Raw genomic sequence first — 14898 nt, 5'->3', positions numbered from 1 at the left:
AATAATGAATGATGCAAATTCCATTTCCATCCTTTGGTTCCTGAACCCATGAATCCTCACCGTGTTGGAAACACCATATATTGGACATTGATTCAGAGTCTATATAGCATCATAGAGAACCTGTCTCAACCCTTCAAGGTTTTACCACCAAACTGATACTGATACTGAGTCTTCCAAAGTCTATTCCACTATTCTTACAAGCCAACTGCTTCAGGATCATGGGGAACATGGTAAGGCCAGTGAATTCATAATTCATGAGCATGAACTCATTGGCACACTCTGTTTGCTGTGAAGTGAATTCCTTAATCAGAAGCAAAGCTGTGTAAAGTAACATCATGGTGGATAAGGCACGCTGTAAGTCTGCAGATGTTACTTTTGGCAGAACCATAATGTGCGGAGAAGGCAAATCCACATCCAGAGTAAGTGTGTATTTCAGTAAGAACTACCTTCCATGACAGAAGTGCTCCAGTGTAATCAACCTGCCGCCCAGCAGCTGTCTCATCACCCTGGGGAATGCTGCCGTATTACGGGCTCAGTGTTTGTCTCTGCTGCTGGCAGATTGGGCAATCAGCAGTGACCGCAGTCAGCCTTGAAGAATGGAAATTATGCAAAATCTCCATCCCTGCCACCATGGCCACCCGTTTGCGAGCCCACTGTGTGATGACGGGGTGACTGGGGAAAGAGGCTGACTGGTATCCACACACTGTTGACTATTAAAGTTTCTCTGCTGACGTCACTCTTTGGTGAGCACTCACATAACACAATATCTTCAGGTTTTTAGCCTGTCAAGACAGGTCCATCCACATAATTCTTTCCCAGACCTCCTTGTCACCAATTGTCCAATCACATTCATTCCAAGTCTCTCACCATCCACCAAATCACTGGCCACAGCCCATGAATTGATAAAAAATCACCCATGTGGCCATTTCTGTTTGAGAAATTCTCTGAGTACAGGTGTGCGCCACCACGCCTGGCTAATTTTTTAATTATTTGTAGAAACGAGGTCTCCCTGTGTTGTGCAGGCTGGCCTCAAACTCCCAGACTCAAGAGATCCACCTGTCTCGGCTTCCCAAAGTATTCGGATCACCAGCATGAACTGCATCACCAGCCTAACATCTGAAACTTTTTGAGTACTGACTTGAAATAGTGACACTTTTGCTTTCTGACGGCCCAGTGTACACAAACTCTGTTTCAGGCATAAAATTATTTAAAATATTTTATAAAATTACCTTCAGGCTATTCAGATAAGGTGTATATCAAACATAAGTTTATTATTATTATTATACTTTAAGTTCTAGGGCACATGTGCACAACGTGCAGGTTTGTTACATATGTATACATGTGCCATGTTGGTGTGCTGCACCCATTAACTCGTCATTTACATTAGGTATATCTCCTAATTCTATCCCTCCCCCCTCCCCCAACCCCGACAATAGGACCTGGTGTGTGATGTTCCCCTTCCTGTGTCCAAGTGATCTCATTGTTCAATTCCCACCTATGAGTGAGAACATGCAGTATTTGGTTTTCTGTTCTTGCGATAGTTTGCTGAGAATGATGGTTTCCAGCTGCATTCATGTCCCTACAAAGGACATGAACTCATCCTTTTTTATGGTTGCATAATATTCCATGGTGTATATGTGCCACATTTTCTTAAGCCGGTTTGTCAGTGAATTTTATGATTAGACTTGAATCCCATCTTCCAACTCCCTCATTATGTATATGGAAATATTCCAAAATCCAAAAATAAATCTTAAATCCAAAACACTTCTGCTCTCAAGCATCTATCTAAGGGATGTTCAACTTATATACTGTAACTATACAAAAATATATATATCATAAACGCATTGTCAATTAAGGGTTTTGTCTCCAAATTAGGAAGCTGGCATATCATTTAAAAATTTCTTGGGAAAGAAAGTATAATTAGATGGATTATTTTCCAGTTTGCTTGACTTTTAAAACCAGAAACTATACATCCACCTTCAGTAGAGATAACTAGTCACAAGTTAAATTAACTAGTGTGTTGCACACAAAGTATAAGCACAAGTTTATTTTCAATTTTTACTAATCTTTAAACAGAATCCTTCAATTCTCTATTGGCTAGAAAATTGAAAAAATGGACAATTATATATGATTCATTTCATCTTTTTTTTTTTTTATTTTGTGACACTTTCAATTTTCTTCTCAGAAAAGCCATTGTCAAAAACTATTAATTTTTGAACTATCACTGTAAGTTTATAAGCAAAAATCTCCAGTACATAGAAAAAGAAAAATTGAAGTAAATATCAGGTTAGCAAAGGGTCTGGTCACTGGTCTTATACAGTTTGTTGAGTAGATTACACCTCAAAAATGAAATAGGTAATTGGATGGGGAGATGTTGGCATTTGAACTTTGGTGAGCAGGGTTGGAACTGAAGATTCTTGGACATTTATTTGTCGAGATTTATTGGTAACCAAAAGCCAAATTCTGTAAAATATTTAAAGACGTTGATTCTGAGCCAATATGAGTTACCATGGCCTGGGGTACACTCTCAGGAGGTCCTGAGAAAGTGTGCCTGAGGTGGTCAGGTCACCGTTTAGTTTTATACATTTTAGGGAGACAGGAGTTACAAGCAAAGACATAAATCAATACATGGAAAGTGCACATTGGTTCAGCTTAAAGAGGCAAGACCTTGAAGCAGGAGAGAGCTTACAGGTCATAGGTAGATTCAAATATTTTCTGATTGGCAATTGGTTGAAAGAGTTAAGCTTTGTCTAAAGACTTAAGAAGTCAGTAGAAAAGAATGCTTTAGCTAAAATAAAGGGGTTGTGGAAACCAAGGTCTTTGTTATGTAGACAAAGTCTCATCGATGGAATCCCTCAGACAGCGTATGATCTACACCAGAGTCAGGTTGGAATTGGGACTCTTATTGCCACAATCAGTCTGTTTCATCAGTCTTATGACTCATCCTGGTCACTTGTGCCTAAACTCCAAAAGGGAAGGGGTATAACAAGGTGTGTCTCACCTCCCTTCCTATCATGGCCAGAATTCAGTCTTTCAAGATTTTCTGAGGTCTCCTTGGCCTAGAAGGGGGTCCATTCAGTTAGTCAGGGGGATTAGGAATTTATTTTCATTTTATATTATTGTCCTAAGAAAGTTTTTTTTATCACCTCCATGTCCTCAAACTTTACAAGCAAAAACACATAGAATATTTTAGATCATTGTTTCAATTTCTATGATTCCACTTAAACCACAGAGATGACACATTTCAGAGTTGCCTAAGGATATATAATAAGATAATATTTCTAAACTTTAGCCAGAAAGGAATGTTTCATGAACTGCTCAAGGTGAAGAACTTCTCCAGAGTCTGCTAATCTGCATCATCTTCATTGCTGCAAGGTGATAAAGCAGCTTGAGGGTTTTAGTGTGGAAGCACAACTTCGTAATCATGCTCATGGGTGCAGGAATAAGGCCTACTAACAGAAGTCCTAAGAAGGGCATATTCTGTCTCTGACCTTTCTCTAAATTCTCTCACTTTCCTTGTGAGGGAGTCAATGTTCTCATAGCCATCATCATTGGAGCTCAGGGAAGATCTCCGATGGGGGATGTGATTAATGACAGTGTAGCACACTTCTTCAGAACCACTGCCATTCTCGTTTTCCTGCCAAGCACAAAGAGAAAAGAAATCAAGGACCCAGGGTCACTCATAAATTGAACTCAGTGTCCCTTCTTCTTTATATACCCAATGGTGCTCTTACACCTAAGGTATCCAAAACCCAAGCATTCCTATACACTAATAATAGATAAGCAGAGAGCCAAATCATGAGTGAACTCCCATTTACAATTGCTACAAAGAGAATAAAATAGCTAGGAATGCAACTTACAAGGGAAGTGAAAGACCTCTTCAAGGACAACTAAAAACCACTGCTCAAGGAAATGACAGAGGAAACAAACAAATGGAAAACTATTCCATGTTCAAGGATAGGAAGAATCAATATCATAAAAACGGAAATACTGCCCAAAGTAATTTACAGACTCAATGCTATTTCCATCAAGCTCCCATTGACTTTCTTCACAGAACCAGAAAAAAACTACTTTAAATTTGATATGGAACCAAAAAAGAGCCTGTTTAGCCAAGACAATCCTAAGCAAAAAGAACAAAGCTGAATAGGAATAGCTCTGGTCTGCAGCTCTCAGCAAGACCAATACAGAAGGTGGGTGATTTCTGCATTTCCAACTGAGGTACCCAGTTCATCTCAGTGGGACTGTTTAGACAGCGGGTATAGCCCACAGAGGGTGAGCAGAAGCAGGGTGGGGCATCACCTCACACAGGAAGTGCAAGGGATCAGGGAACTCCCTCCTCTAGCCAAGAGAAGTCATGAGGAACCATACCTTGAGGGACAGTGCTATCCAGCCCAGATACTACGCTTTTCCCATGGTCTTCGCAACCCACAGACCAGGAGATTCCTTTGGGTGCCTACACGACATGGGCCTTGGGTTTCAGGCATAAAACTGGGTTTCAAGCACAAAACTGACTGGCCATTTGAGCAGACACCAAGCTAGCTGCAGGAGTTTTTTTCGTACCCCAGTGGTGCCTGGAACACCAGTGAGAAAGAACAGTTTACCCCCCTGGAAAAGGGGCTGAAGCCAGGGAGCCAAGTGGTCTTGCTCAGTGGGTCCCACGCCCATGGAGCCCAGCAAGCTAAGATCCACTGGCTTGAAATTCTTGCTGCCAAGCACAGCAGTCTGAAGTCGACCTGGGACATTTGAGCTTGGTGCGGGGAGGGGCGTCCGCCATTACTGAGGCTTGAGTAGGCAGTTTTCCCCTCACAGTGTAAACAAAGCCACAGGGGAATTTGGGCTGGACAGAACCCACCCCAACACTGCAAAGCCACTGTAGCCAGACTGCCTCTCTATATTTCTCCTCTCTGTGCAGGGCATCTGTGAAAGAAAGGCAGCAGCTCCAGTCAGGGGCTTACAGAAGGGAAGGCTATGAGCACAGCTTCAGCAGACTTAAATATTCCTTCATGTCGGCTCTGAAGAGAGCAGCAGATCTCCCAGCACAGTGCTCAAGCACTGCTAAGGGACAGACTGCCTCCTCAAGGGGGTCCCTGACCCACATGCCTCCTGACAAGGAAACACCTCCCAAGAGGGATCGACAGGCATCTCATACAGGAGCGCTCCAGTTGGCATCTGGCAGGTGCCCCACTGGGACAAAGCTTCCAGAGGAAGGAGCAGGCAGCAATCTTTGCTGTTCTGCAGTCTCCACTGGTGATACACAGGCAAACAGAATCTGGAGTGGACCCCCAGCAAACTCCAGCAGACCTGCAGAATAGGGACCTGACTGTTAGAAGGAAAATTAACAAACAGAAAGCAATAGCATCAACATCAACAAAAAGGACGGCCATGCAAAAATTCCATACAAAGGTCACCAAGAGCAAAGACCAAAGGTAGATAAATCCACAAAGATGAAGAAAAAATAACTCAAAAAGGCTGAAAATTCAAAAAATCAGAGTGACTCTTCTCCTCCAAAGGATCACAACTCCTTGCCAGCAAGGGAATAAAACTGGACGGAAAATGAGTTTGTCAAATTGATAGAGGTAGGCTTCAGAAGGTGGGTAAAAAACTCCTCTGATCTAAAGGAGCATGTTCTAACCTAATGCAAGGAAGCAAAAACCTTGAAAAAAGGTTACAGGAATTGCTAACTAGAATAACCAGATTAGAGAAGAACATAAATGACCTGATGGAGCTGAAAAACACAGCACGAGAAGTTTGTGAAGCATACACAAGTATCAATAGCCAAATTGATCAGGCAGAAAAAAAGATATCAGACATAGAAGATCAACTTAATGAAATAAAGCATGAAGAAAGGTTATAGAAAAAAGAATGAAAAGGAACAAACAAAGCCTCCAAGAAATATGGGACTATGTGAACAAAGACCAAACCTACATTAGATTGGTGTACCTGAAAGTGATGGGGAGAATGGAACCAAGTTGGAAAACACACTTCAGGATATTATCCAGGAGAATTTCCCCAACCTAGCAAGACAGGCCAACATCCTAATTCAGGAAATACAGAGAACATCACAAAGATACTCCTTGAGAAGAGCAACCCCAAGACACATAATCGTCAGATTCACCAAGGTTGAAATGAAGGAAAAAATGTTAAGGACAACCAGAGAGAAAGGTTGGGTTACCCTCAAAGGGAAGCCCATCAGACTAATGGCAGATTTCTCTGCAGAAACCCTACAAGCCAGAAGAGAGTGGGGGCCAATATTCAACATTCTTAAAGACAAGAATTTTCAACCCAGAATTTCATATCTAGCTAAACTAAGCCTCATAAGTGAAGGAGAAATAAAATCTTTTACAGAGAGGAAATACTGAGGGATTTTGTCACCACGAGGCCTGCCTTACAAGAACTCCTGAAGGAAGCACTAAATATACAAAGGAAAAACCAATACCACCCACTGCAAAAACAAACCAAAATGTAAAGTCCATCGACACTATGAAGAAACCATTCAACTAATGAGCAAAATAACCAGTTAGCATCATAATGACAGGATCAAATTCACACATAACAATATTTGTTAAATTTACATTTAATTTGTAATAAATGTAAATGTATTAATGTAAATTAATATAAATAATATAAATTATAATTTATTAATGTGGCAAATAAAATAAATAAATAAAAATATAATTTATTAATGTAATTTAATATAAACAATATGAATTAAATGTAAATTTAATTTGTAATAAAAGTAAATTTATTAAATTTACATTTAACAAATATTAACCTTAAAGGTTAACCTTAAATTTACATTTAACAAATATTAACCTTAAATCAAATTCACACATCATAATATTTGTTAAATTTACATTTACAAATGTAAATGTTAAATTTACATTTAAATTTACATTTAACAAATATTAACCTTAAATGTAAATGGGTTAAATGCCCCATTTAAAAGACACAGACTGGCAAATTAGATAAAGAGTCAAGATCCATTAGTGTGCTGTATTCAGGAGACCCATCTCACATGCAGAGACACACATACACTCAAAATAAAGGGATGGAGGAAGATGTACCAAGCAAATGGGAAGCAAAAAAGAGCAGGGGTTGCAATCTGATAAAACAGACTTTAAACCAACAAAGATCAAAAGAGACAAAGAAAGCCATTACATAATGGTAAACAAAATGAAGGCAGAAATAAAGATGTTCTTTGAAACCAGTGAGAACAAAGACACAGCATACCAGAATCTCTGTGACACAGCTAAAGCAGTGTTTAGAGGGAAATTTATAGCACTAAATGCAAACAGGAGAAAGCGGGACAAATCTAAAATCAACACCCTAACATCACAATTAAAACAACTAGAGAAGCAACAGCAAACAAATTCAAAAGCTAGCAGAAGACAGGAAATAACTAAGATCAGAACAGAATTGAAGGAGATAGAGATGTGAAAAACCCTTCAAAACATCAATGAATCCAGGAGCTGGTTTTTTGAAAAGATTAACAAAATAGATAGTCCATTAGCCAGAATAATAATGAAGACAGACAGAAGAATCAAACATACACCCTAAAAAAATAATAGAGGGGAGGTTACCACTGATTCCACAGAAATACAAACTACCATTAGAGAATACTATAAACACTTTTAAACAAACAAACTAGAAAATCTAGAAGAAATGGATAAATTTCTGGACACATACACCTTCCAAGACTAAACCAGGAAGAAGTTGAATCCCTGAATGGACCAATAACAAGTTCTGAAATTGAAGCACTAATTAATTAGCCTACCAACCAAAAAAGCCCAGAACTAAATAGATTCACAGCTGAATTCTACCAAAGGTACAAAGAGGAGCTGGTACCATTCCTTCCCAAACTATTCCAAACAATAGAAAAATAGGGACTCCTCCCTAACTCACTTTATGAGGCCAGCATCATCCTGATATGAAAACTTGCCAGACACAAAACAAAAATAGAAAACTTCAGGCCAATATCCCTGATGAACATCAATGCGAACATCCTCAATAAAATGTTGAGGAAAACCAAATCCAGCAGCACATTAAAAAGCTTATCCACCACGATCAAGTCGGCTCCATCCCTAGGATGCAAGGCTGGTTCAACATACACAAATCAACAAATGTAATCCATTACATAAAAAGAATCAATGACAAAAACCATATGAATATCTCAATAGATGCAGAAAAGACCTTCGATAAAATTTAACACCCCTTGATGCTAAGAGCACTCAGTAAACTAGGTACTGATCAAACCTATCTCAAAATAATAAGAGCTATTTATGGCATACCCATAGTCAACATCATACTGAATGGGCAAAAGTTGGAAGCATTCCCTTGGAAAACCAGCACAAGAAAAGTATGCCCTCTCTCTCTACTCCTATTCAACATAGTATTGGGAGTTCTGACCAGGGCAATCAGGCAAGAGAAAGAAATAAAGCATATTCGAATAGGAAGAGAAAAAGTCAAATTGTCTCTGTTTGCAGATGACATGATTGTATATTTAGAAAATGCCACAGTCTCAGTCCAAAAACTCCTTAAGCTGATAAGCAACTTCAGCAAAGTCTCAGAATACAAAATCAATGTGCAAAATTCACAAGCATTCCTCTACACCAATAATAGACAAACAGAGAGCCAAATCAGGAGTGGACTCTCATTCACAATTGCTACAAAAAGAATAAAATACCTAGAAATACAACTTACAAGGGACATGAAGGACCTCTTAGAGGAAAACTAAAAACCACTGCTCAAGGAAATAAGAGAGGACACTAACAAATGGAAAAACACTCCATGCTCATGGATAGGAAGAATCAATATTGTGAAAATGGCCATACTGCCCAAAGTAATTTACAGATTCAATGCTATTCCCATCAAGCTACCATTGACCTTCTTCACATAATTAGAAAAAAGCTTCTTTAAATTTCATAAGGAACCAAAAAAGTGCACATATAGCCAAGACAATCCTAAGCAAAAAGAACAAAGCTGGAAGCATCATGCTACCTGGCTTCAAACTATACTACAAAGCTACAGTAACCAAAACGGCATGGTACTGCTACCAAAACAGATATATAGACCAATGGAACAGAACAGAGGCCTCAGAAATAACACTACACAGCTACAACCATCTGATCTTTGACAAACCTGACAAAAACAAGCAATGGGAAAATGATTCACTATTTAATAAATGGTGTTAGGAAAACTGGCTAGCCATATGCAGAAAACTGAAACTGGACCCCTTCCTTACACCTTATACAAAAATTAACTCAAGTTGGATTAAAGATTTAAACATAAGACCTAAAACTATAAAAATCCTAGAAGAAAACTTGGGCAATACCATTCAGGACATAGGCATGGGCAAAGACTTCATAACTAAAACACCAAAAGCAATTGCAACAAAAGCCAAAATTGACAAATGGGATCAAATTAAACTAAAGGGCTTCTGCATGGCAAAATAAACTATCATCAGAGTGAACAGCCAATCTACAGAATGGCAGAAAATTTTTGCAATCTATCTGTCTGACAAAGTGCTAATATCCAGAATCTACAAAGAACTTAAACAAATCACAAGAAAAAGACAACACCATCAAAAACTAGGTGAAGGATATGAACAGACACTTCTCAAAAGAAGACATTTATGCAGCCAAAGAAACATATGAAAAAAAGCGAATTATCACTGGTCATTAGAGAAATGCAAATCAAAACCACAATGAGATACCATCTCATGCCAGTTAGAATGGTGATCATTAAAAATCAGGAAACAACAGATGCTGGAGAGGATGTGGAGAAATAGGAATGTTTTAACACTGTTGGTGGGAGTGTAAATTGTAGAAGACAGTGTGGCAATTCTTTAAGGATCTAGAACTAGAAATACCACTTGACCTAGCAATCCCATTACTGGGTATATACCCAAAGGATTATAAATCGTTCTACTATAAAGACACATGCACATGTACTTTTATTGCAGCCCTATTCACAATAGCAAAGACTTGGAACCAACTCAACTGCCCATCAATGTTAGACTGGATAAAGAAAATGTACCACAAACACACCATGGAATACTACGTAGCCATAAAAAAGAATAAGTTTATGGTATTTGGAGAGACATGGATGAAGCTGGAAACCATCATTCTCAGCAAACTAACACAGGAACAGAAAACCAAACACTGCATGTTCCTACTCATAAGTGGGAGTTGAACAATGAGAACATATGGGCACAGGGAATGGAACATCACACATCAGGGCCTGTTGTGGGGTGGGGGTAAAGGGGAGGGATAGCATTAGGAGAAATACCTAATGGAGATGACAAGTTAACGGGTGCAGCAAACCACCACAGCATATGTATACCTATGTAACAAACCTGCATGTTCTGCACATGTATCCCAGAACTTAAAGTATAATAATAATAAAAAAGAAATATAAAAATAATAATAATAATAAAAGAACAACCTGGAGACTTCCTGCTACCTGACTTCAAACCATAATACAAAGCTACAGTAACCAAAACAGCATGGTATTAGTACCAAAACAGATATATATGCCAATGTAGACCAATGGAACAGAACAGAGGCCTCACAAAAAACACCACACATCTACACCCCTCTGATCTTTGACAAACCTGACAAAAACAAGCAATAGGGAGAGAATTCCATGTTTAAAAAATGGTGCTGGAGAAACTGGCTAGCCATATGCAGAAAACAGAAACTGGACCCCTTTCTTACACCTTATACAAAAGTTAACTCAAGATGGATTAAAGACTTAAATATAAAACTTAAAACCATAAAAACCCTAGAAGAAATCCTACGCAATACCATTCAGGACATAGGCATGGGCAAAGATTTTATGACTAAAACACCAAAAGCAATTGCAACAAAAGTCAAAACTGACAAATGGGATCTAATTAAACTAAAGAACTTCTGCTCAGGGGAAAAAAAAAAAAAAAAAACTATCATCAGAGTGAACAGGCAACCTACAGAATGGGAGAAAAATTTTGCAATCTATTCATCTGACAAAGGTCTAATATCCAGAATCTATAAGGAACATAAACAAATTTATAAGAAAAAGACAAACAAATCCACCAAAAAGTGGGTGAAGGATATGAACAGATACTTCTCAAAAGAAGACATTTATGCGGCCAACAAACATGAAAAAAACCTCATCATCACTGGTCATTAGAGAAATGCAAATCAAAACCACAATGAGATACCATCTCACGCCAGTTAGAATGTCAATCATTAAAAAGTCTGGAAACAACAAATGCTGGCAAGGATGCAGAGAAATAGGAACTCTTTTACACTGTTGGTGAGAGTGTAAATTAGTTCAACCATTGTGGAAGACAACGTGGCGATTCCTCAAGGATCTAGAACCAGAAATACCATATGACCCAGCAATCCCATTACTGGGTATATACCCAAAGGATTATAAATCATTCTACACAAAGGATTATAAATCATCCTGCTATAAAGTCACATCCAAACATATGTTTATTGCAGCACTATTTAGAATGGCAAAGACTTGGAACCAACCCAAATACCCATCAATGATAGACTGGATAAAGGAAATGTGGCACATATACACCATGGAATACTATGCAGCCATAAAAAAGACTGAGTTCATGTGTTTTATAGGGACATGGGGTATAACTGAAGGGCTTCTGCACAGAGTTTACGTCCTTTGCAGGGACATGGTTGAAACTGGAAACCATCATTCTCAGCAAACTAACACAGGAACAGAAAAACCAAACATGGCATGTTCTTACTCATAAGTGGGAGCTGAACAATGAGAACGCATGGACACAGGGAGGGGAACATCACACACTGGGGCCTGCTGGGGTGTGGGGGGCAAGGAGAGGGAGAGCATTAGAACAAATACCTAATGCATGCGGAGTTTAAAACCTAGATGACAGGCTGATAGGTGCAGTAAAGCACCATGGCACATGTATTCCTATGTAACAGACCTGCACGTTCAGCACATATATCCCAAAACTTAAACTAAAAATAAATAAATAAAATATATATAATGTAAGAAATATTTCTAGGAAAAAAAAAAAGCCCTTGCTCCAAGCCCTGGTGTCTTAGAGACCTCATTATAGCAGCATAAACTGCACTCCAAGCTTCTACTAATTATGCTTTAATTTTACCTTGAATAATAAAAAAAGGAAGAAGGATGCTATTATGCTTCTAAATATCTAGGGAAAAACAATTCTATACTTTAGGTCACACATACTGAGATGCAATGTATGCAACAATCAGACCTCAGTAAGTAATGAATAAGTCATTATTCACTATAAGTTTTATAAGATAAAATACTAAGAAAAAATGAGTTTATGCACATTTTCAATTGCATAGACAGTGAAGGAAAGAAAAAATAAAAACATTAATATATACTAATTAAATCAACAAAAATTTTATGGTGTAGTATCAAAAGGAATAAACTTTTTTCCATGTTATAGTTTCCACCATACTTGTCAATGTAAATGCTAATTCCTGGATATAAGGTTTGAAGGGGAATGTGGAAAGCTAAAAATAGTTAATCTTTTATGGTGGTCAGTTTATAAGTATAAATTTACTTAATTTCATCTGTTTTTGTCATAATAGCTTTGAAAATTAAAATAATAGGCTGGACACAGTGACTCATGCCTGTTACCCCTGCACTTTGTGGGGCAGAGGCTAGTGGATTCACTTGAGGCCAGGAGTTAGAGATTAGCCTGGCCAACACAGTGAAATCCTGTCTCTACTAAAAATAAAAAATGAGCCAGGTGTGGTGGTGCACACCTGTAAAGCCAGCTACCTGGGAGGCTGAGGCACCAGAATCACTTGAACCCAGGAGGCAGAGGTTGAAGTGGGCCAAGATTGTGCCATTGCACTCCAGCCTGGATGACAAAGTGTGACTCTGTCTCAATAAATAAATAAATAAATAAATAAATAAATAAATAAATAAAATTAGACTTCAGCAGAATTGAGGCCAAAACAATAAGAACTTGCTACTCATCTAGATCAGTTAAAATATTTTTGATTTTTTATTTCCTTTCATTTCTGCATTACAATGGCCATATAAATTATTTAAAATACGAACGATTTCTAAAAGTACATTTAGAAATTACAAATGAAGGAAGACAGATGCTACTCTTGAATAAATCATCTGTATTTTGACATTGCTATCAGACAAACATAATAAAAGTTTGTGTTTTTCTTTTGTCTTGCTTTTTGTTTTCTACTTACCTGATTAGAAATGGATGAAACTTCTTTGCCTGGAGGATTAACAAAAGAAAGAAAGAAAGGAAAGCATTGTGAGACTTTTGCACCATCACAGATTGAAGGAAAAGGTGAAAAAAACAGAGTATAGAAATAATAAAACTTCAGAGGCCTATTATCGAAACATCTGACATTACCCCATCTTATAATTGAAGTTCTCAAGACTGAATGACAAAATCAAGAAAGAACATGTGTTCTGAGATACCATCAATAGTATGTTCTTTCTGTAAATAAAGCACATTAATGTACTGAATAAAATGGATTTCAAAATTTGGTAATAAAATGTTCATAAATGTGCTGTCAATGCAATATAATAAGCATAAAGAAAGAATGATTATAGCTGCAAATTTAAGATATAAATTTTATGTAAATATTACAGGAAAATTATACAATTCTTTAAAATGAACACTCACTATAGAGGTAGGTACAGAAATAACACGAGTAACTATCTCAAGTTACATACAAATATGCAGATTCATGTTGATTCCCTCTGTGAATGGTGAAGCAATTTACATATGTGTGAATCTGATCCACTACTAATTTTTCTTTTTTTTTTTTTTTTTTTTTTTTTTGAGACAGAGTCTAACTCTGTCGCCCAGACTGGAGTGCAATGACGCTATCTCGGCTCACTGCAACCTCCGCCTCCTGGGTTCAAGCGATTCTCCTGCCTCAGTATCCCAAGTAGCTGGGACTACAGGCACATGCCACCACGCCCAGCTAATTTTTGCATTTTCAGTAGAGAGGGGAGTTTCACTATGTTAGCCAGGATGGTCTCAATCTCCTGACCTCATGATCTGCCCACCTCGGCCTCCCAAAGTGCTGGGATTACAGGTATGAGTCACTGTGACCAGTTGTTTGTTCACTCTTGTTAGTTATTTTTGCTGTGCAGAAATATTTTAGTTTAATTAGATCCCATTTGTCCATTTCTGCTTTTCTTACAATTGTTTTTGATGTTTTCATCATGAAATATTTGCTCATTCCTATGTTCTGAATGGTATTGCCTAGGTTGTTTCACAGGGTTTTTGTAGTTTTGGGTTTTACATTTGGGTCTTTAATCCATCTTGAGTTAATTTTTGTATATGGCATAAGGAAGGGGTCCAGTTTCTATCCTCTCCATATGGCTAGCCAGTTAACCCAGCACCATGGATTGAATAAGAAATCCTTTCCCCATTGTTTGTTAGTTAGCAACATAGTATTCTTTATTTGAAATTTGGTAAGGGAATAGATCTCAAGTGCCCTTATGTCCCCACATTCATACAGGATGGTATAGTGATGGATATATTAATTTGGTGTAGTAATCATTACACAGTGTATACATATATCAAATCATCGCATTGCACACCTTGAATATAGGCAATTTTTATTTGTCAGTTTTACCTCAATAAAGTTGGGGGTAAAAATAAACAGAGTTTCCTTTAGATATACTTGTCCACAGGGGCTGAGCCCTGTTATTCATAACTGTCGATTTTGAGTAATTACATGATTACTATACCTAGATACTATGGCAAACAGAGCAAATTCTTTTTTTGTTTTTTGTTTTTTTTAAAGACAGGCTCTTGCTACATTGCTCAGGCTGAACTGTAATTTCTGGCCTCAAGGAATCCTTCTACTTTAGCTTTCCAAGTAGCTGGGACTACAGGAGTGCACCACC

At 37.9% G+C, this 14898-nt stretch overlaps 1 protein-coding gene across 2 annotated transcripts in view; it reads right to left on the bottom strand.

Annotated features, from left to right (window-relative positions):
* Nucleotides 1-1445: 1445 nt before the first annotated feature.
* Nucleotides 1446-14898, bottom strand: part of GCSAML (germinal center associated signaling and motility like) — a 54270-nt gene continuing 40817 nt past the window's right edge. For both annotated transcript variants that reach the window (XM_037986128.2, XM_037986127.2), the window contains 2 exons: nucleotides 13215-13243; nucleotides 1446-3637 (listed from right to left, as the gene is read on the bottom strand). In XM_037986128.2, coding sequence (XP_037842056.1) covers nucleotides 3398-3637; nucleotides 13215-13243 — 269 coding nt within the window. In that variant the 3' untranslated portion in view covers nucleotides 1446-3397. The remainder of the gene's footprint in view (nucleotides 3638-13214; nucleotides 13244-14898) is intronic.

Source organism: Chlorocebus sabaeus, chromosome 25 (assembly GCF_047675955.1).
Source record: "Chlorocebus sabaeus isolate Y175 chromosome 25, mChlSab1.0.hap1, whole genome shotgun sequence".
Classification (NCBI taxonomy): Eukaryota; Metazoa; Chordata; class Mammalia; order Primates; family Cercopithecidae; genus Chlorocebus; species Chlorocebus sabaeus.
This window is presented reverse-complemented; position numbering and strand designations above follow the sequence as displayed.